Source organism: Eptatretus burgeri, chromosome 7 (assembly GCF_056783735.1).
Source record: "Eptatretus burgeri isolate ZD-2024b chromosome 7, Ebu_testis_v1, whole genome shotgun sequence".
NCBI classification, from domain to species: domain Eukaryota; kingdom Metazoa; phylum Chordata; class Myxini; order Myxiniformes; family Myxinidae; genus Eptatretus; species Eptatretus burgeri.
Genome location: NC_140967.1, coordinates 49,937,176 through 49,961,575, shown reverse-complemented (window position 1 = coordinate 49,961,575; position 24,400 = coordinate 49,937,176). Strand labels below are relative to the sequence as shown.

The 24,400-nt window shown below is 44.8% G+C and overlaps 1 protein-coding gene across 1 annotated transcript in view; it reads left to right on the top strand.

Moving 5' to 3' along the window:
* Nucleotides 1-24,400, top strand: part of LOC147023242 (hyaluronan synthase 2-like) — a 42,089-nt gene that overhangs the window by 17,566 nt on the left and 123 nt on the right. Inside the window, exon 4 of the mRNA XM_085888465.1 lies at nt 22,643-24,400. This exon is cut by the window's right edge and continues 123 nt beyond it. Within this exon, the coding sequence (XP_085744591.1) occupies nt 22,643-23,569 (927 nt within the window). The 3' untranslated portion in view covers nt 23,570-24,400. The remainder of the gene's footprint in view (nt 1-22,642) is intronic.

Below are 24,400 nucleotides of genomic sequence, written 5' to 3'. Positions count from 1 at the left end.
TTAATTATTTTTGATCTATGTTCTTTTTGATTTTTTTAATTTTAATATTTTTTTTTAAAGGCTCACTTGGCTGTGCCTGGATGAGTTTGAGAGTAGCGGAGTAGCAGCTGAAATGTCAATCCTATCCAGGTTCCTCCTGATGACTTCATCTGTGCTTTTTGCTTGTTTCGGTTCCTTCTGATGACTCCAATGCAGGACTGTACCTATTTGGTCTTCCATTTGATCTGAATTGAATTTATTTTAATCCCATTCTAAATTCAATTGAATAATAATAAAAAAAAAACCTCATGGGTCAGGGTCAGGTGTCCAATCAAAGCGGGACGCTTTGGTACTCGGTCATCACTGCCAGCAGTTATAAAGTTCTAGTTATGTCTCTTATTAATTTTGTAACACACCAGGACACAACACACCACACAAAACAAGTCCTGGTGAAGGTCTGAAATCTCTGATTGCTCTTTTTCTTGTTTATTTTGTAATTAGAATGCCATGCCATGGAAGGACCTATTGAGTTTCTTTATACACGTTAACATGTCATGCATTTAAAACATGGGAATTCTTCCGGGTTCTTTGTCGTTAATGAGCCTTATCGACTCAGGAGATCATGAGAATCATTTTGGTGTATCACTCATTAGAACACACCAGTATACCTCCATGAAAAACATGACACACACACACACACACACACACACACACACCTCATCCATTGATAGTTTAGATAGTTTATGGATGTTGGCTTTTTGGGCAGCCTGTTCTATAGTGCATTCATTTGAGCACTTGCTTCATCAAGCTGTGACCTGGGGTTTTAAATCCCATCTACTATCATGCCATGTTTTAAATCTCATGTTTGTTCATTATCTCCTCATGTCCTTGTCGTTCATATGAATTACACGAGTGTCACATAATGTCCATGTCCAGAATCTCATATCTGTAGATGCTCCTCTATGGTGCTCAAACCTTGCTCCTCAAGGTTTCTTTCCCTGCCAATGCCAATGCCCCCCTCCCCCCACCCCTGTTTTCCCTCTACCTCTTGGTTCCCCAGCGAAATAAAATGGTATAGATCGAGTTCGTATCACAGAGGATCAATAAACTGATAGACAAGCCGGTAGGCGGTGATGGGTCGCCGAGCATGGAAACTATAAGATATAGAGCAAAATGGATGACATATAGCGGATAGGGTATCACCTTAAGATTATGCATATCAAATCTCATCCAGTTCCATATGGTGATAACTACTCGGTATCCATTTGAATGAAAAGTACCGAAAATGCGGTTTGAAATCGGAAATCCCCAAAGTTTGAGAGGGTGCTGTGGGTGAACAAAGATCTAAATCGAAAATCCGGCTCGATCGTTTGTGCACAATGTATTCCAGACGATTAGTGTGAATTTTCATGACCATCTGACCATAAACCTCGGAGTAGCATTTGGCGCTAAGGCACCTCCAGCTCTCGCATATTATCGATTTTTGCACTAATTGACCTTTCACCCCTGACCTAAGCGAAAACGGTCAATATGTCCTGAGGCAAAGTTGTAGTACTCATTGAGGAACATGAACCTGCAAAGTTTCATTTGTATCGATGCACTCACCTGGTCGCTAGGGGGCCTTCAATTTTCACCAATTTTCACGCATACCCTAATTTAGGGGGCGCTGTGGGTGAAATATTCCATATACCACAAAAACCGGAATATATTTGATAGAGCATCACCTGTAGATCATTCGTGCCATTCGTGGGATAATGGCTTTCAGAATTGATTTCGTGTGAACGGTACGGATTTTGAAGGTTTTTCGGTTGTTGCTAGGGAACCAAAGCATCCCTAGCAACCATCACAATTTCCAAAGCACTGGGTCATAAGATGTACCTACCAGCCGAGTTTGATCAAAATCCATCCACGTTTACTACCAATTATGCTGATGACAAACGAACAAACATACAAACAAACAGATAGAATCACTGACAATAAGGGTCACCTATTTCGACGACCCAACTATTTCGGCGACCCAATTAAATTGATGTGGGTGTGGATGAAGCACAGGCATGATGGGCCAAATGACTTTATCCTGTATCCAATTTCCTTGTAATTTCTCGTATCTTTACACACCTACTTACGAGAAAAATACAGTAAAGGTGTCATCGAAAGTCTTAACTTTCAAAATTACAAACTTGTATCATAGATTGCGCCAATAATCTCTGCAGTTTTGCTTCAGCAGAAGTACTGGGCATCTGTTTGGATATTCAAAGCAGCATGTGTAACCTCCGATGGCAGGACATTTTGTCATCCAGAAGTTTCGCTGGTAACATGTACAAGCCTTGGCATGTTTTATATGAAACAGCATTTATTTCCCATCAGCTGGTTTCATGAAAAATTGAGCTAAGGCTGGAAGTTATAGATTACGGAGTTCTGCCAGCTGCTCCAATGGAAAAACATGTTATCTCTATGGAAAGGCCTCAACAATAAATAAATAAATCTGGGGATTGTGAGTCAGAGCTATTGTTTCATGGTGAGACGCATGCCAAAAGTATGGTTTCGATAATTTTATTATTAAGCTGCTGTCGTCAACATGTACTAATTCTGGAGATCAGGGGGACAAATGAAACCAGATTGACTTCCAGTTCGGGGGTTTTCAACACGCGTGGTGAAATCTGAGCGCCCTCGGATAGAAAGTGTACCTTGCTGTTTGAGTTTATCCCAGGCATATGCCAGGATAATGCCTGGTGTCGGTTTAGCAGTTAAGGTGGCTGCCATGGGACCTTCGGGTCCTGAGTTTGAGTCCCTTTTTACCGTTGAATTAACACCAGGTGGGGTTGACTCAGACTGTCATCCTTCTGAGGTCGGCGAAATGAGTACCAGTGTACTAGGGTAATAACCAGTCAGGGTAACCTGAAGGGAGTGGCGACCCATCCAGGACTGTACTCCTTGCCAATGAAACTGCCCTGGCACCCCTATGTGCCTTTACGGCGTGAAAGGAATGGAATTATTATATTATATATTATATAGTCAAGGGTATCTTGCTTCTACCTCCTCAACATTATCCTATTTCCTCTCCTCGCTTAAAAAAACAACAACAACAACAACAACAACAAAAACCCGTTATATTTTCACTCCATAACGATTCTCATTTCTACTTGAATTTCTTTCTGGTTCTTCATTCCCTCCCACCCCACCCACCCCCCCAACCCCTCCTTTCTCAAAACTTAATCTACGTTAAATATAAACACTTCATTGAAAAAAAATCATTTTAAGAATTCATTCAAACACAATTTTATCTCCTTTATAAATGCTACACCTGTTCTTATCCACCACGATATACCGTATGTCTCCTCCTCTTCTTCTTCTTCAAATGGATTGTTTTTCTGAGCTGTTTGCATGCTCTGCATCTGTTCCACCATGCCCAACACCCCTCCCCCACCCCCTCCTGCGAACACAGTGCTGTGTTTCTCCGTGTGTTTAACAAGGGATCTTATCTCCGATCCCACCATCTTTTTCTTTGTTTGTCAAAATTGGGAATATGGAATCAGAAAAAGCATCCACTCCCACCCCACCCCCTCAAAGCTTCATGTCCCCCCCCCTTTTTCTGCATCCCTCCTCACCCTTCCTTCTCAATGCTTCTCCCTCACCCCAGCCTCTAAAACCTTCCCCCACACCCACACACACACACAATCCTTCCCCCCACACACAAACCTTCACCTATACTCCACACACTCGAACCCTCACCTGCACCCCCCACACACTCTTAACCTCATACACACCCTCAAACACTCCCCCACACCACACACTCAAACCTTCATCCGTACCCCATCCCCGCAGCCTCACCTTGCCCCGCAAAGCCTCTCCCCATCCTGCACCCTCCACACGCCTCCTCCTCCTCCCCCTATCTCCAACTGTGTGGACCTAAACCATCCGAGGGCTCCGTTCTAACCTGATATCTCTCAATACAGGCTACAGCCAACAAACCAGACATTATTTGTTCAACAGAGTCCTTTCTCCCACAGGACGTCTCTGACTCCTTACTGTGGTGTCTCTCCCCTGCTGTTGGCTCCTCCAATTTGATAGGCCTGAACCACGCACTCGCCGCAGAGTTGCACTTTACATCAATAACTCAATTTCTCACTGTCCTTGTACTGACCTTCCACCTCCCAACCCCCAGGAATACCTCTGGCTGTGACTTCCACTCAGCTCGAACCTCTTATGAGTCTGTGTGTTGTATCATCCTCCAAACAGTAATGATTCCATCTCTCTCTCTCTCTCTCTCTCTCTCTCTCTCTCTCTCGATCTCTCTCGATCTCTCTCTCTCTCTCTCTCTCTCTCTCTCTCTCTCTCTCTCTCTCTGTCTCTGTCTCTGTCTCTGTCTCTGTCTCTGTCTCTGTCTCTGTCTCTGTCTCTGTCTCTGTCTCTGTCTCTGTCTCTGTCTCTGTCTCTGTCTCTGCCTCTGTCTCTGTCTCTGTCTCTGTCTCTCTCTGTCTCTCTCTCTCTCACTGTCTCTCTCACTGTCTCTCTCTCTCTCTCTGTCTCTCTCTCTCTCTCTCTCTTTGTCTCTCTCTCTCTGTCTCTGTCTCTGTCTCTGTCTCTGTCTCTCTGTCTCTGTCTCTGTCTCTGTCTCTGTCTCTGTCTCTGTCTCTGTCTCTGTCTCTGTCTCTGTCTCTGTCTCTGTCTCTGTCTCTGTCTCTGTCTCTGTCTCTGTCTCTGTCTCTGTCTCTGTCTCTGTCTCTGTCTCTGTCTCTCTGTCTCTGTCTCTGTCTCTGTCTCTGTCTCTCTCTCTCTCTCTCTCTCTCTCTCTAAACTTTTAACCACTCATTCCAACTCTCTCTCTTCCTCATATGTGGTGATTTCAATTGTCATCATGCAACTTGGATGTGTGTTGGTATCTCTCACTCCAGCCATGGGACTTCAACAAAGGACTTCTGTGACTCCATGGGACTGATGATCTGCAAACCTTCCAATGTGGATTTCTCCCAATGGTAAATTCTCCCTTCTGGACTTGGTGATGACAAACTTTCCTGCGAATGTATCCTGCTCTTCCTTTGCTCCAATTGGTTCATCTGATCATACGCTTGTGAAAGTCAACAACCCTCTGGCTATTCTCAGAGAGTTGCCTCAATGCTGGCAAGTCTGGCATTTCAATCAAGCAGATTGGCAGGGGCTTCAAACAGCCCTCTCTCTTTTGGACTGGTCTTCCATATCTACTGCCTCTGATGTTAACTCAGCCTGGGAATTATTCCACAAACCTGCTCTCTATCATGCACAGATTCATCCCATCCCATCCCATCTTCAATTATTCTGCCCCTCTTCCTGTCCATGGTACACCGAATCATGTGGTAAGGCCGTTACTCTGGAACAACTTGCCTTCTCTTCCTGGATGGCGAATAGACCAAAGGCAATCTCATTGCATTCCAAAAAGTCTGCAACAAGTGTGTGTCCACTCTCAATAGAGCCAGAAAACAACATCTGTCCAAACTCAAGAATGAACTTTCAAATTTATCTCCCTCCTCTAATACCTGGTGGTACCTTGTTAAGTCTCTGGTGTATGCTCCCCTTCCATCCCTTCCCTCTCTTCAAATGGCACCACAGCCGACTCTGTTCGTAAGAAGGCTGAATGTCTCGATTCTGTGTTTGCTCCCAAATATTGTGTCCCAACCCCTCACTCTCAGTACCCATCCTTCCCTGTCATACCCAACTGCTCTGGGACTCTGTCTCTTTGGCACATGATAAGATGGAGAAGGTTCTTTCAATGCTGGAGTGCCAAAAGGCAGTATTCTGGGCCCAGTCCTTGTCCTGATTTTTATCAATGATCTCTCTGCCTTTCTGGAAAATCCTCTTTATCTATTTGCTGATGACTCCACCCTCTGCCGTGGTCCCTCATCCTTCAGACAGGCAGGATGTAGCCTCTCCCTCTTTTACAGACCTTGATAAAATCACAACATGGTCAAGCACTTGGAATATGTCTTTCAATCCTGACAAATATCACACTCTCACTGTCTCTCTCCAAAAGGACCATCTGGCAAACCTTCCAATTTACTTTCTTAATCCTCGTGAGGAACTTCAGTCATTCAACCTCCTCGGTCTCACTACCAGCCATGATCTTTATTGGCTAAATCACATTTCAAAGTTGGCCTCCAAAGCCAAGTCACCGGGCATCCTCCATCATACAAAGTCCTTCCTTGGCACTCCTGAACTCCTGTCACCCTACACGGCCTTCATCCGCAGCTTGATGGAGTATTGCTCTTCCCTCTGGGCTGGCTCCCGTCTCACATCTTGCTCAGCTTGACACCATGAAAACCAAGGCCCTCAAGATCATTGGAATTTCCTGCGATGAAGCTGACTCTATGGGCCTATCACAGACACGTTGATTGTCTCTGTCTTCTACCCCTCCTTTTTGGTGTTGCCCCCTCTATTTCCCTGCTTTGTTCCCCACTATCCTCCCCCCCCCCCAATGTTTATGCAGGGCACACGCGGTCCGCCATCAACCCCCGTCTAGTGAAATACCCAAAATCTCGAATCACTACTCACCTTCAATCTCTCATTCCTCTTTTTTCCTGCCTGTGGAACCAACTTACTCATCCTCTTCAACCTCACTCTTCCCTCCAGGTCTTCAAGACAGCTGTTCACCACCATCTCAGATTGTCCCCAATCCAGAATCATGATATTTTCATCCCTCCTCATTCCAAATTTACAGTTTTCTCTCCTGAGAGTTCCCTTCTGTATCCATCTTATCCACCCCATGCATCCTCTCCTGCCCCCATTCCTCCCCACATGCATTGTTTGTCCAAGTCTCCCTCGATGTTGGCCTTCAGTTCTGTGCTTGTGTCCCCCCACCCCCTTTCTCTGTTGTTCCATTTGTCCTGTTGTGCCCTGATCCATTGAGTGCACTCGGACGAGCTCTTCCACAATGCCTCGACTATGTATTAAAAAAAAAAAAAAGATATGATTATTTGGCAAGTCCTATGAATTGGAGAAATGGTTGAAAAGGTGATTGCTGATTGACAGCTGAGAATTAAGATTGTTTCAGACTGAAACCATTCCAATATACCAAGGGGCATAGCATCTGGCCTGGCACCTCGGGCTTCTGGTGTGAAATTCTCAAAGCTTTGAACCCCACAAGTGTCCGAAAGCACCAAATGACGAAGTCAAAGGGTTTCAGCCCACAGCAGAGAGGAGGAGGTGTTTTAATTGTGGTGCTAATCATGCAGAATCCCCATAAGCCATGACATAAGTTGGAGTTCAGGAAAGACTTTACATAGGTGAGTTCAAAACTGCTGTAGAAGTCATTTTTCATATCGAGATCATTAGATCGGAGTCTGGGAGGTTGGCGGTTCGAACCTCGACCGAACCATACCAAATAATTTATTGCTCAGTCTTGATGGGCTAAATGGCCTCGTCCTGCATCAAAGTTCCTTGAAAGGGAACTCGTATTATAACTCCCATTAATTAGAGAAAAGGTTAAAAGGTGGTGATTGAGGTTTGACAACCGAAAGTTGGGTTTCAACTTGTATTATCCTCGTCGAGGACTCACAGGATTGTCCAAAACTCAGATTTTGCATTGAGAAGCCTTAACAAGTCAAACCTCATCATTTTCCTTAGATCTAACGGCAATATTTTTAATTGAAACATTTGGCAACATATTTACTGCTATCATATTATGACGTTATTGTGATAACGCCATTTGAGATGAAATGGATGACAAAAAGGAAATCTGGGGAAATACGGTGATCATGATTGTAATGATAATATTGGATTGCTACCAAATGTGTTCGTTTTTATTGTGCTCGACACTCAGCAGCCTTGTCTGGGTTTGATTCCTGAAAGTTGAATTTACTTATTTTTGATGGATTGTCAGCATGGGGCACTTGTTTGGAGTACGGCATTCGGTGGGGATGTAAAGCCAGCTGTCTTGTCTGCACTTACATTGTGGACATAAAATATCCCACTATCATACGAAAATAAGTCAATTCTCTGTATGTGTATGTATTTTTGTATGTACAGGTAGTGAACAACACAATGGAAACGCCAATGTAAAGTCACTCAATAGGGCATTGGGCCCCCGCGTGCGGCCAGTACGGCCTATATGCGCCGTGGCATAGATTCCACCCGTGTCTGCAATTCTACAGGAGGGATGCAGCACCATTCTTCCACGAGAAAGTTAATCAGCTCACACCTGTTTGATGGAGGTGGAAAACGCCGTCTCGGGCGTCGTTCCAGAATATCCCATAAATGCTCGATTGGGTTCAGATCTGGTGACTGAGAAGGCCATGACATGGATAACATCAGTGTCATGTTCATCAAACCACTGGGTGACCACATCTGCTCTGTGGATGCGGGCATTTGGGGGTCTCCTCTTGCATCCATAATTACAGGCAACCAGGCCTGTGCAGCATTTTTATACATGACCCTAAGCATGCTGGGATGTTATTTGCTTTATTAACACATGGGCGCCACACTTGAGTAGAAACCGTTGCTTGGTGTCCCTCATTTTCCGAGGTGTTTCCATATTTTTGTCCACGACCTGTATGTGTATGTGTATGAACGTAAGTACATACATCTGATCAGTATGGAATAAAAAACGGCCAGGCCAATCTCCACCAAATTTTGCATACGAGCTCGTGATACCAATGGTCAGGTCATGGGCACAAACTAACCCCTCTTCTCCAAAGCGACAATGTGGAGGTGACTTGCGATTTTCGCCTGTGCATGGAGACTAGTGCGAGTGGCTTAACCACCGAGTCCTGCCGGAGGTAGTTGGTATTGACACCACTTTTTGCTCCCAGAGGGAACGGGTGTTACTCTTACTAAAAGGAGACACGACCGTCCATCCGTCGCGTGAAGAAGCAGGACCTCAAGCCTTAATGTAGCAGTTCCTGGTGTTGAAGAATCATAAAAATGGTACCGTTTGAAAGCTAATAATTAATTTCCTTGTCCGTTTCATCACAATGGGGCCTATTTAAAAAGCCTGTCTTTCTGCGATTGAAGAAGTAGAAAGCGGAAAGGGAGCGAGTAATGCAGCGATTTCCAACAGTAAAACATTTATTATTGTACGACAGACAGCAGGAACCCTTTCGAAGGACACGGAAGGAGCACACAAAATTATCTATAGCAATACTTCTCGAATCAATAGAAAAATATATAAATAAATCCTAACTTAAAACAGTAGTTGCAAATTTTTTTTCTTTAAAAACCCAAATCTCACAAAAAAAAATACTTTGTTGCACAGCTCAGCTTCTTTGTTCATTGTGTCACGTTCCCAGAGGGAATGTGTACTTACTCGTTCTTCAAAAGCAGGACATCATTGTGTGTTGGTCGTCCAGTTATAATTCACTGCTTGGACACGATCTGCTGTCGGTGTGATTGCAAAACCTGGATAATCTGGTACAGGCATGATGGACCGACTACTTTGTCTTGTCCCGTGCCTTAATTACTTTGTTGTATTTCCTCGATACGGTGCAGTGTGAGTGCTGGATATGAATGTGGTTTTTTCTGGGGGCACAGCTGTACCACTGATGCAGTGCCCCTGTTTTCAGCAAGCTCTTACTTATTTTGCTGACCTCAGAAGGATGACAGGTGGAGTCAACCCACCTGGTGTTAATTCAATGTATTTTCAGGGGGTTGAACTCAAGACTCTAAGATCTTAAGCTGGCCACCTTAACCATTAAGCCAACACCAGGCTAGAAGACCTGTTCATCATAATACAGATTGCACAAACGTAATATCATTTATTAATCGTTTATCAAAAACCTGAGGAAATAGAACGACCCCAGGTTGAACTTCTCGAGTACAGGAGTCTTCGCTCGTGGAAGAGCTGAATGAGAGAGGACTTGAGTTGTATTTGAATAATGAGAATGGGAAGAAGTCAAGCAAATCAGAAGAATGTCACAATAAAATACCTTGTGCTTTGTCTATCCCTCGTACTCAGAGGATATAATAAACAAATTACATGGACAACGTCATTTTCGATGTGAAAAAGTTAATCCAGCGATAAAGATTGACAAAAGTATCATTACGGGTTCGTGGCCTCTCTCGGACCCGCTTCCTGACCTTTGACCCTGAATCTGCCAAGCCATGGATAACTACTCGACCCAACAAGTTGCTGAGCAACCTAAATCTAGCAGTACCCTCGCGCCCCAATCGCGTTACCTTACTGGTGATTTAGCTATCCCAACGGGGAAACCGCGCTGTCAACGTCCCACCCTGGAGCGAATCAATGGGGCACAACTTTCTGTCTATTTATTACGTGCGCTATGTCTAATCACTGGAGGAAAACAGACACCGAGCAGGTTTGGAATCAACAAGTCTTGTATTGATTTTAACAAAGATGCAAGTGTTTACAGAAATGCTGTGTCACACAAGAAAAGTCTTAGCCTTCATGCACGCAAGTCCCGAATACATTTCAACCTTATCACTGCACACAACGTAGGCACCTTATACATCCTGGGAAATTAGACGGATAAGGGGACAGAAAGAAAGAAGTTGGGGTGTGTTGGCGACCCCTTCCTCACCCTTACATGGTGTCGATGAGGTGTCGATGAGGTGTCGATGCAAGTGAGTGACAGAAAGCGGATGGGAGGTGCGCTGTCATGCGGTAACGTGTGGTGCTTCGCTCTGGAAAGAACTGTTGGGCATCTCGTGTCGTTCGTTGATGCTCCACAACAGGCGAACCCTGAGGTGTATGCACTGAAAGGTCAGGTCAGGTCAGGTACAGTCGTAGCCAAAAATATTGGCACCCTTGCACTTTTTTTCAAATAACTCACAATTTTCTCGAAAAATAAGTTGAAATTGACAAAAGTATTTGGTCTCCACATTTTTTATATTTCACTGTTAATATTACAGAACCTTTGTTTTTGATTCAGAACTTGTACTTCCTGGAGCCATGAATGAGCTTCCTACACATCTCTACTGGCAGTTTGACCCACTCTTCTTGTGCAAACTACTCCAGTTCTCCCAGATTTGAAGGGTGCCTTCACCCAACTGCTGTTTTCAGATCTTCCCACAGGTGTTCAATGGGATTTAGATGAGAACTCATTGCTGGCCACTTCAGAACCGTCCAGCGTTTTGTCTTGAATCATTCCTGGGTGCTTTTTGAAATGTGTTTAGGGTCATTGTCCTGCTGCAAGAACCATGACCTTCGACGGAGACCCAGCTTTCTGACAATGGGTTGAACATTGCGCTCCAAAATGCCTTGGTAATCTCCCGATTTTACGATACCATTCACTCATTCAAGACACTCGGTGCCAGAGGCAGTACAGCAACCCCAAAACATCACTGAACCTCCTCCATGTTTGATTGTAGGGAAGGTGTTCTTTTCTTTGAAGGCTTCATTTTGTTTTCTGTCAACATCGAGATGATGTGATTTACTAAAAAAACTCTAATTTGGTCTCATCTGTCCCCAGGACATTCTCACAGAAGGATTTCGGCCTGTTCAGGTGTGTTTTGGCAAACTCCAGTCAGGCTTTCTTATGTCTCTCTCTCTCTCAGCAGTGAGGTCCTCCTGGGTCTCCTACCATAGAACCCCCTTTCATTGAGTTGGTGACGGATGGTGCAAGTTGAAACTGTCGTACCTTGTGTCTGAAGGTCAGCTTGAATCTGTTTGGCAGTTGATCGAGGTGCTTTCTCCACCATTCGAACAATCCATAGCTGCAATCTTCCATCAAGTTTTCTCTTGCGGCCACGTCCAGGGAGGTTGGCTCCAGTGCCATGGGCCTTAAACTTCCTGATAACATTGTGTACGGTAGACACAGGAACATCAAGGTCTCTGGAAATGGACTTGTCGCCTTGAGATTGTCCATACTTGGCTACAATCTTGTATCTGTCCACCTAAGACAATTCTCTGGTTTTCTTTCTTTTCTCCATGCTCAATGCGGAACACAGTGACACAAAACAGCAGAACGACTCATTTTCTCCATTCAAACTGAGTGAACGAGTGATTTTTTATAATGCTGTCACCTGCAAATCACCACAGGTGAGTTCAGTTCCAAAGGAAAGGAGAATCACCTGCTTGAAATCCAATAACTTCTAACAACTTCTAAAAGGTGCCAATAATATTGTCCAGGCCATTTTAGGATTTCTGTGTGGAATGAGCTTCGATTTAGTGATTGTTTTCAATTTTTTGTTGTTTTGTTCCACTGCAAACCAAAGAAATACGTATGTAGATACCAAAATATTTTTTCATTTCAACAATTTTCTGGAAGGAATGGTGCATTATTTGAAAAAAGTGCAAGGGTGCCAATATTTTTGGCCACGACTGGATGGGAGCATGCACCGGAGCAGCACGTCAATGTGTCCACTTTCCATCGGTACTCCAGGGGCCTCCATCTAGCCATCTCCCAGGCAGATGCCTGGCGCATCCCCATCTCCTTGAGATGCTGATCAACCTGCTGCAACCATGAGGCACGTGATCGGCCCATTGACCTCCTCCACTCATGAGGCGCTGAATGTGGTGAGCAGGATCAGCATCAGGAAAATGAGTCACATGACCATGCAGCTACAGCTGATGCTCACAGACTGCAAGTAACAAATCTCATCTCAGTCTCTCTCAGCAACCGCTTGCTCATTGGACACAAAGTCCGACCAGCGAGAGCCAAGGGTTCTCCAAAGAGACCTGGTGCCGAAGGAATTAAGTCTCCATCTCAGATCCCTGGTCAGAGTCCAAGTCTCACATCCATAGAGCAAGACTGGAAAGCACCAATGACCTGAAGACTCAGATTTTCATTCTCCTGCACAGGTACCGACAGCGGCACACCCCATGATCCAGTGAATCCAAGATTCCCCAGGTCCGACCCAGACATCGACTGACCTCTGGCTCCCAGCCAGCAGAGACATGAATATCACTGCCAAGGTCAGTGAATCCCTCCATGATCTTAACATCCTCACTACAAACGGGTACAGACAAGATAGCAGCATCCAATATTTCATTGAAATCCTGGATCTTAGTTGTGACCCAGGAAATGCATAATCCCAGTGGCTCCGATTTCTCATTCAGCACCTCGAGGGCCCCCAAAAGGATATCTAAAGTCTCCGCAAAGATGAACTCGAGTAACAACTGGAAATGTGTCAAAGATGGTTTCACCACATATCACAGCACTCTCAGTACCAGAGTAGAGTTCAGACATCAGATTTATCCATTTTGGTGGCACCGCACGAAGACCAAGAATCCTCCAGAGGGCATCCCGATTCACTGAATCAAACGATTTGCAGAAATCAGCATAAGCCGCAAGCCGAAACTCTCGCCTGCATTTGGTGAGGACCCGAAGAGCAAGGATACGGTCAATCGTTGCCCTCTTTGGTGTAAAGCCTGACTGCTCTGGATGTGGGTGCTCAAGCAGATGGTGGTGAACCTGATCAACAATTATCCAAGCAAAGACCTTGCCCAGGACTGAGAGCAGCGTCACCCCTCGTTAGTTGTTGCAGTCTTGGCAATCACCCTTCCCTTTCCACAGAGGGACAGCAAGGCCCCTCTTCCAGTTAGTTGGGATGATGCCCGTGTTCCAGGCAGAGCACAGTACTGCATGCAATGACACGAGTGCAGCATTTCCACCAGCCTTGAGAAGTTCAGCATGGATGCCGCAGATCCCTGGAGCTTTACCCCATTTCAACCGGTTCACCACAGCCCGTGTTTCCACAAACGAAGATGGACCACAGTTGATTGGAGGGTCAGCAGTTGGGATTGTTACACCCCTAACATCCAACTCAGCAACTGGTGGATCAGCCTGGTACAGCCGCTCAAAGTAAACAGCACAATGGGCCTTCACTTCGGACTCCTCTGTCAAGAGCCCACTACCCACCTCTCTAACTGCAGTACACGGAGGGACGGGCTTGAAGGAACGCAATGCGTAAATTTTCCTGTAAGCAGAACGAGAATCACTTGACCACAAGTGATGCTCTACCTCCTCACCGATTCCTCACACATAGGCCTCCGTGTCCACCTTAGCGCACGTACAGTTTTGCGCCTCAACCCCCTGAACAACTCAGCTCTGCCATTCAGCCTGGCCCTGCGACTCTGGTCAATGGTATCCAGTGTCCCTTGAGAGACAAAATTCTTCTTTGCCCTGCGGTGAGTTCCAAGACATCCACCGTCAACATCAAGGACGGTGGTCTTGAAGGCACTCCACAACTCTTCAGGATACCCCAAAGCACCCAGACCTCCCAAATCCCCACTCAGCTTGTTCGTAAACTCCTCAGCTACCCACTCATCATTGAGCTTTCCAACATCCAGCCTCGGCTGGGATGTTACCTTCATCCCAGATTTTAGATGCAACTTGAGAGTCGCTACCACAAGCCTGTGGTCAGTATTGAGGAACTGAGCACTCCGGTAAACCCTGCAGTTTTGGATCATCCTCCATCAACCATCAACGAGCACATGGTCAATCTCTTTTGCCACACCACCAGCGTTGGAATGCCAAGTCCAGCGATGAGCATGTGGGTGCTGAAACCATGAACCAGCCACCCTAAGTCCATGACTTCTTGCAAAGTCAAGGAACTTAGTGCTATTCTGGTTCATAGTTCCTGACCCATGGGGACCAACACACATCTCATAACCATCCTTATCAGTTCCAGTCGATGCATTGAAATCCCCCAAGATGAAAAGAGTATCTCGCCTGGGGCACTGATCGACCACAAACTCGAGCGTGGCATAGAATGCGTCCTTCACGGTGAGATCACTCTCCTCAGTCAGAGCATTTACAGAGACCAGGGAAACGACCCCAAGGAGTGACGTATCCTTTGTCTCATAATACGCTCGTTGACCGGTGTTACCTTAATTATCATTGGAGTCAGCTTATTGGACACAGCTGCAGCAACTCCTTGGGTATGGTAACCATCATAGCGACCAGACAAATAGAAGGTGTAACCACCCACCATGATCTCGCGCAATCAGGTCTCCGAACCTCAGAGAGCGCTGAAATACTGATGTTGAAACGCTTGAGCTCAGATGATAACAGAGACAGGTGATCATCCTCTCTTAAGGATAGGACATTATTAGTGCCCACCTGAAGGGACCGTCTCAGGTTAACCAAAGGAGACTGCCGTCTGGGTGATGACACCTCAGCACCATCCCGACACACACCACCGCAATCCAACCTAGGAAACTTTCCCCGTGGTTTTCCTCCTATCATCAAAGAATGGGGATCGTGAAGGCTTTGCCCCAATCCCGACATCAAGTGAGCTGCCCTGAGAAAGGCAGCTGCACAGGAGGTACTCCCACGGAGTAGGTTTTCAGTTTTCTTTGCGTTGTGTTTTTTTCGGTGCGTTTTGCAGAATTAAGTGATTTACAGTGGCCGTAGTGCAAATCCTGCCACCAACATCCTTGTGTGAGGTACCCAACTGCAGGAGGACATCCACAGATACAGTTGGGCACAAGATATGGATGGCCCTTGGCTCACAAGGAGCTCTTCTGCCCTTTGACAAGTTTTGTTTTTAATCCTGCTGGGTGTCCATATCCATACACCCTCCTCACCAGGAAACCTGGATGGATGGAGGTCTTAAATGGAAAACATGAGATCAGCGCCACGTATTGCGTCCTTTCGATACGGTCTGGCAATCCCACATTGCTCATCAAACTCTCTTATTATGGTATCCAAGGCAATCTCCACTCATGGCTCATGGACTTCCTCTCCTGTCACAGTCAACGTGTGGCTCTTAATAGAATTCTCTCATGTCCTCTTCCTGTCCAGGCTGGAGTTCTTCAAGGCAGTGTTCTTGGCCCTGTGTTTTTTTTCTGGTTTTCATCAATGATCTCTCAGATTCCCTGGAAAATCCTCTTTATCTCTTTGCTGATGACTCCACCATCTGTCGTACCATCTCTCATCCCTCTGATCGGCAGGCAGCAGCCTCTTCACTCTCTGCAGACCTGGATAAAAATCACAAGATGGTCAAACACTTCACATATGTCTTTCAATCCTGACAAATCTTACACCCTCACCAAGTGTCCCTGAAAGGACCATCTGGAACCCCCCCCCCCCCCAATTTACTTTCTCAACAATCCCCTTGAAGAAGTTCTTTCATTCCAGCTTTTGGGCCTCACCGTCTGCCATGATCTTTCTTGGGAAAGCCACATTTCCAAGCTGGCCTCCAAAGCCAGTTTCTGACTGGGCATCCCACATTGTGCAAAGTCCTTCTTTGGCACACCTGAACTTCTAACCACTTACAAAACTTTCATCCGCAATCTGATGGATTCCTGCTTCCCCCCACCCCCTCCCCCCGGGGTGGTGCCTCACACCTAGCTCGACTTCACACTGTGGAAACCAATGTTTTTAGGATCATTCGTATCTCCCGTGATGAGGCTGAGTCTTTGGGTCTCTCACTCTCTCACCGGAGGCAGGTCGGTGGTCATTCTGTCTTCGACCATCTCCTCTCCGGCATTGCCTCCCCCTGCTCTGTCTGTGATCTGTCCCCTCTATATTTCCTCAAGGCACTCAAGGTGCACTAAATAACCCCTTTTGGCGAAACTGCTAAAATCAAGAATCATTTCTCACCTTCACCCTTTCATTCCTCTTTTTCCCCGCCTCTGGAACAAACTCCCACTCTCTTCAGTCCCACTCTTCCCTCCTGGTTTTCAAACCAACTGTTCACCACCATGTCATATCTTCCCACATCCAAAATATTGATCTTTATTACCCCCGTTAATCCACCCCAAACCCACCTCCTTCAAATTCCCTGTTTTCCTTCCTGAAAGTCCCTGCAGTACCATCTCGTTTACCTCATGTACCCTACCCCATCCCTTCCACTGATCTCCTATTGTCTCTGTTTCCCACTATTTTGTACTCCCCCCTCCTGCCACTCTTGTCTCCTGCCTTGCTATATGTTCTGTGTATTCGCTCTTACACGAGTCTCGACATGGTATGCACAAATAAAAATAAATCCTGTGTCGGAGTGGCGAGGCTTTTCCATTCCCGCAACAGTATGAAGGTGTTGAATATCACCGCACACGTGTAAAATGTGCTTTTGCAGAGTTTTACACGTGCCTGTGTTTTTGTTGGCCATAACACATTTATCTGATTTTTTTGAAACAAAAGTGTCCAAGTTGATATGAAAATTGACACAAGGTGAAGGTTCAACCTGTCTGAACAAACTTGCTGAATGCTTTTTGTTTTCATTGGTCACATCTCATCCAGACCGGTTTCTCCAATGAATTATGCGTTGTAATCTTTGTGTAATCTTACCATCCAATAATCATGTGCACTAGAAGGAGACCGGACTTTCTACATTAGAAAGGAAGTGGTTATAAGGTGATTTGATGGAGGTGGTTAAGATAATGAGGGCGTAGACAAAATAAGTGCACAAGAGTTTTTCAGCAGTGTGTACGGTGACAGTTTAAGAGAAAAGAAGAGGAGGGTTCATGAGATAAAGGTCTATCGCTCATAGTACCTGATTCATGGAATGGTCTCCCTGGAAAGGTAGTAGCAGCAGAAACAGCAGAAATAAACACGTGCTTGAGACATTGGTGATAAAGGGCAACATGCATATTGCCAAGACTGGTTCAGAGCTGAGGTGTGGATGGTTGTGTATACGTGAACACTGTATAGTGATTTTAATGCTTGAGAGAGGATCTGGTCAAAAGGCGAAGGTGGCATCAAATATCATAACTGGAACGGCACTCGGTAGTGCACATACCTCTGCCAAGCTGACCAGTTTACGTTTTACATCCCACTGATATGCCTGGTGTTGGCTTAATTGTTAAGGTAGTGGGCTTGGGATCCTAGGGTCCTGAGTTCAAATCCCGCTCAGCTGTTGAATTAACACCAGGTGGGGTTGACTCTGCCTGTCATCCTTCCGAGGTCGGCAAAATGAGTGCCAGCATGCTGGTATACTGTGTCGGAGTGGCGACCCGTCCAGGATTGTGTCCAATAGCCGAGGAGACTGCTTCGGCGGCACCAACGCTCCGCACAGAGTATGGTCCCGATGGATGGATCCCACTGATAGGCCAGATTTGCATCTGGACCTGAACCAAAATCGAAGCAGCTTGTTCTTATCACCTACCCAACTCCTCACCAAGTTTTGTCATAATCCATCTGCTGTACAACTTTTTGAAATACCATGCTTCATATCGTTTTTGGCCCCATCTTTCAATGTCGGAGAATCACTTAAAAAAAAAATAAAAAAATTCTCCTATCTGGATCCAGAGCTTCAACAAAATCAAATCATTTGGACCTCGGCAGACACCCAACCTGTGAACTAAGTTTCGTATGAATCCATCCACAACTTTTTGAGATATCGTGTTATATATCGTTTTTGGCCCGATCTCTCAATGATGAAGAATCAATTTTTTTTTTAATTCTAGTATCCAGATCTTCAACAAAATCGAATCAATTAGTCATTGGCAGACACCCAACCTGTCCACCAAGTGATGCGTTGCCCTGACGAACTCCAACAAGTGTGAAACTGGTCACGAGCTTCTCTTTTCATCTCTTTGTTCACAGCACACCTGGTGATGTTCCTGTACCTGGTGCATTGTTCTCCTCCCCTTTCCACGCAGCTAAGTTAGCTAAATAAACTGATAGATTGAATGTGTGTTGTTCATAGAGCACAGGTATGGTGGACCAAAGGACCTCCTCCTGCATCATAGGTCCTCGTATATCATTGTCCACAAGAAATGCAGAATTTTCAACCTTTTAACAGTCTGGTTGAATTTTACTCTCATAATCTTTTATCATTGTCCTTCCCAAGTCGTCCATTCTCTCCAATCCAAACCATTTGCTTTCCTAATTCACTTACACCTCTTGAAGACATACGTTATTTGTTGATATCCCTGTGCAGATGATATAATCATTTCCTCCATCGGTCGTGACACTGAAATCGTTCCCAGCAGCCAGTACAGTGAATCCTTCCTGCAACGAATGTAAAAATAGAATTGCTTTAGCTGAGATCGTTCACAAATAACATGAAGTTTAATAAACACCGGATAAAGATCCCTGTGATTTTTGAGCTGAAGCAAAATTTAATGCATTGTCATTCCATGAGAGAGCTGACACATTGTTTATAGACAAACAATAAACATTTTGTAAAACATTTGCTTTTAGGGTCACTTTGTGCAACATGATCTACACGAATTAAGTACTTGATTTGGGTGGCTGGTGGGATGGCCGGTAGGTATGCACACACACATCCCTTTGAGCTGTCCCTCATATCTCAAGCCAGACACCCAGGAGTGTGTTCAGTGACCAAGTTTCTTGTAGAGCACTTGCCAAATGGCTTAAGCATCCAAGCAAGCACTCCATTCAAAACTGTCAACAAGGAAGGGCTGGCTTGGCAAGCGCTAGCTGGCTGCTTGGTAAATGAACACACCCCAGGCTTGCCCGACGCAATGCTCAAGTATAATACTTCAAGTTTAATAAAGTAAAATAATGACTTTAAAGATGGTTTTTTAAAATAAAAAAAATCTCGAAGTTTACCGCGAGTGAAGCAGTCTTGTATGTCTCACCCTTCTGTCCTGTAATAACACGACGTGAACTCACAGTTTGGGAGATGGAGGATCGATTGATCACCATCAAACGCAGTGTCAATCAGCATGGTCTTCACCCAGACCCTCTCACAAGCTTCGCCCTCTCATGCAAAATAATGATATACAAGGGAATAAAAATATTCATCGATCTATGATTCCAGCTGTGTGTGTGTGTGTGTGTGTGTGTGTGTGTGTGTGTGTGTGTGTGTGTGTGTGTGTGTGTGTGTGTGTGTGTGTGTGTGTGTGTGTGTGTGTGTGTGTGTGTGTGTGTGTGTGTGTGTGTGTGTGTCAGTTACACTGAGCCTCAGATCCTGTAAAAAAAATAAAGAAGATAAAATATGCTGTATATATGTATACATATATATGTGCATATATAATATAATATATATATATATATATATATATATATATATATATATTATTGGGTGGTCGCTAGACGACCCTTCGTCTCAGGTTTTCCGTCTGTCTGTTTGTTTGTATGTAATGGATATCTCTGGAGGCCAGAGGAGTCAACCGATTTTGATGAAACTTGACTGGGTTCATACCAGGATCTCGTATGCTTTTGAGCACCGTTGCTGTGGATGCCACCATGGCCTTGCAATGGGACTTTGAAATTTTTGAAAAAATCCGAATATATATATAGTAAAAATACAGAGTAAAAATATCATCTCACTCCTTTCTGCACCTGTGCGATCAGGACTAATTCAAAGCCAAAATACGGTAAAACGGCAAACTTGTCTTACAATTAATGTTCAAAACATAACATTCAATCGAAATAAGTTGTTCCTCGATCATAAACTGATAAGACAGACAGACGGACATGAACCAGTTACTTAACCCCGCTTTTCGCTTTAGGCCTAAGTCACATTTGGCACGGCGGCTGTAGGGTCTACAAAATCTACGGCCACTAGCAATTATAGGGCGGCCGCAGTATTTCCACGGTCACACAATGCAGCGGTCACATATGTTTTTATTTTTCGGGGAGCTGCAGGGCGTATTTATAAATTGTGGAGACCGAAAACGTGGGGGTGCCGTACGGTCTTTTATTTGATGTCGCACGGTGACCTTAGGGCGTTCCTGCGGTGGCCATAGAATTTTCAAGGCAGATGCAAGGTGCCCACAAGGCAACCGCAAGGCGACCACAGGGGGGCCCTAAGGCGAACGTGCGGCCAGACGGACGGTAACGAGTGGGTTCTTTTTTTTACCAGTTCTTTTGTTTCGGTTTGTCGAATTGCTACGGCGAACGTAGAAATGAAAAAAGTTATAACTCCGCGTTATAATTCCACGGCGACCCTACGGCCTGTAAAATATAGCCATACGGCGTAGGGCCACCCTGAGGCCACCTCAGAAACTCTGCGGCCGCCGCACGTTTCTGTCAATTCAGAGGGCGTACGGCCGCCGTATCCTCGCCGTAGAGCAAATGTGACTTAGGCCTTACTTGCGTGGGGTAAAAAAAAAAACCCCCAAAAACATGTTCCTTGTCAATCCGTACTTTGCTAAGTCCAGAATGACAGCTCACCTCCATTCCTTTGCCCCTCATTCCTCCCATCTGTGGAGTTGTCTTGTCATCCATCAAATTATGTCGACTTCAGATGTTTTGAGGTATTTCTAGCTTTTTTATTTTCCCGTGTACTGTATAAAGCACAAAGATTCAAACCATTTCCTTTTTTTACTGTGCTCATTACTCACTGCTCGAGACTCCCAAAATTCACCAATACTCAGGTTTATGTGTAAATGCTCACCACTGTCAGATTATAATCGAAGCACTTTTGTGGTATTCTGCATTTTGAAACGTCTTCAAATGTCAAAGCTTCAAAAACACTTCCCCAAATCGATTTTCACAAATTGACGTAAACTAGTTTTTTCTCATGGAACATGCTACACTCACACTCCATTAAAGTGAGAGTTACAATTTACAGAAATCCAAATGTTGGTTGTTGTAGAGTATCATTTCTGCATTTCCATTTCTCCAGCAAGATCTCTCGCAATTTATTCATGGCATGTGTGGCTGCCCTTGGGATCTTCAATTTTAACCAAGCACATCAGCTATTTTTTTACATCAAGGTCAGGAAAGAGAAAAATTAGAAATATAAGGATGATACACCACCACTTCTTGATTCCCTGAACCACTTCTCGATTCAGGGCATCAAGAAGTGGATGAAAAAAGGGAGAGGAGAGAAGCGCACTTACCTTTAGTCTGTCCGTGTTCAATTCTCAACCCTACGATAAACTGGTGGGCTGGTGCATCACAGGCAGAGCATTGCAACACAAAGTGTGCCACCCTCAGATGGACATAACAAAGGCAATGGGTAACAATCCAAAGTAATCCTTGAAATGAGACTGCTTTTGCAAGTCCAACGCCACCTTCAGGCAGAACACCCCTTTCTGAGTCAAAAACTATTTCTTCACTGATTCCTTTGGTACTTAAATTGCAATTCTCTGATTGTTGTCAGAAAGATCCACGAGTCTTAGAGCCTGGAAGATAATAAAAAAGATCCATATTCAAAATTGAAGGCACCACCAACTTGTATAGCTGTACCCAGCAGGCAAAACTCACAGCCAACGTTTCAAGCAACATGTCGTCTTCATCCAGGACGATGCAGACATCCTGGGGCAGATGCTAAGCACCCTCTTAAGGGAAAAGGAGCATCACTTGAGTGCAATTTGTGGCTAGTGAGAACCATTATAGTTTTCATCACTGCCTGACGTTCGGTCCTTTAGGTGATGATGAAACAGCATTAGGTCTTCAGGTGCTGATGAAGATGACAAGTGTCACCATCTGCATATTGGCATCACTTGATGTCCCTACCCCCCCCCCTTTTTTGGAGGATACTTAACGTCACCCACGTGATGAACGGTGGTACAAGATGGCTGCACAGTCACAGATGAAGACAACTCGATGTTCAAAACGTCGGACCTGACCTGAACCTCGCCAGCTGTGCAGCTATGCTAATTAGTAAGGGCCTCGCTTTTGAATAGGAAGCATCATCGATCATTATCACCATTCTAGTGCATGTTGGTACAAATGAGTAATTTCTTAATTACAAACGAGTCGAAATCAAGTGGCATCATCGACCCACCAAGTTGAGAGACAAGGTGCTTACAGCCACAGCCATTAAGGAAAGAACCTTCTAGAATCACCCTCATAGTTATCCATTTAATTAAAATGCCATGCTTTTCATGAGATGATGCTTATTTCCCTGTTTTTCTTTTCCCTCCCAGATCCTCAATCGCTACGACTCCTGGATATCATTCCTGAGCAGTGTGAGATATTGGATGGCTTTCAATGTGGAGCGTGCTTGCCAGTCATATTTCGGCTGTGTGCAGTGCATCAGTGGGCCACTGGGCATGTACCGAAACGAACTCATCCAATGCTTCCTCGAGGCCTGGTACAATCAAGAGTTCCTCGGATCAAAATGCAGCTTTGGAGACGACAGGCACCTCACAAACCGTGTGCTCAGCCTTGGCTTTGCCACCAAGTACACTTCGCGAGCAAAATGTCTTACAGAGACACCAACAGACTATCTGCGATGGCTCAACCAGCAGACCCGCTGGTCAAAGTCATACTTTCGTGAGTGGCTGTACAGCGCACTGTGGTTTCATAAACACCATCTGTGGATGACCTATGAGGCCGTCATAACTGGCTTCTTCCCCTTTTTCCTCATCGCCACAGTCATCCAGCTGTTCTATCGTGGACGTATCTGGAATATCCTGCTCTTTTTGCTCACGGTTCAGTTCGTGGGAATGATCAAATCAGGTTTTGCTTGCTTCCTCCGTGGAAATATCGTCATGGTTTTCATGTCCCTTTATTCACTCCTCTACATGTCCAGCCTCCTCCCGGCCAAGCTCTTCGCCATCGCCACCATCAATAAAGCGGGTTGGGGCACATCGGGCCGCAAGACCATCGTGGTGAACTTCATCGGTCTTGTGCCGGTCTCGATTTGGATGTCCATCTTACTCGGGGGCATCTGCCTCACAATTTACAAGGAGACTATGCACGATTTCGATGAAACTGAGCAAACATTTCTGATCGTCGGCGCAGCGCTGTACGCCTGCTACTGGGTCGTCCTACTGACCCTCTACTGCACACTCGTCATGAGGCAGTGCAGTTGCAAAAAATATCAATATAACCTTCCCCTGAACGTATGATTATTATTATATATTTTTTTTTTTCAGGGATTCCTTTTATATTTTTTTTCCATTCCTTCCTTACTTGAATGCAACCGTTGTAAATGAGAGGGAATCGTATAGCTATCAGCCATACACCAAATGGTTCACAGCGTTGTCCTTTCCTTACCACAAAGAAGGGATGTTGCAATGAAGGGTATTTATTTTTTTTAACCGAGGTCTATAAGAATCGTTTTTTTCTTCTTTTTCTTTTTTTTTTTTAAAACAAAAACCACTGAATGTCGCCAATAAAGTGCCTTCGTCTTGTAGTCTTCGCAGAAATGGGTGCGCACAGCCCCACCGAGTGCCACAAGTGCAGCCTTTAGGTGTTTTATTCCTGCGACGGCGAGGATGTTATTCCGTCCTCTCTCGTCGTCGAGACGTGTAAGTTGCTTAGTTTTGCACAGCACAAATGATTTTCGTATAATTGCAATTCCGGTGAAGGATACATTTTGATGAAATAATAGCAACGGCTGTTTCTCTTTTTCTAACTATGCAACTTATGATGGTAAATGACTTCTTCTTTGTTGTTTTGTGATTAAAACCAGCTTTAATGTCAGACAATGGTATTTATAGAATATTCTATTTTTATTTTTCCAAGGAAGGCTGTGATATAAATGATATTCCAAAGTTCTTATACTGTATTCTTAGGTGTTTTTCAGCATAAGTTGAGTTTGTATATCAGAATTACAATTCAATGCATGGCTAAATGAAAAATGAACGAGTGGAATGACATGCACTGCACCTCTTCGTATAATCCTAGAAACTGCTGAGAGTTACAAGGCGTATATATATACAAATATATTTATTTGA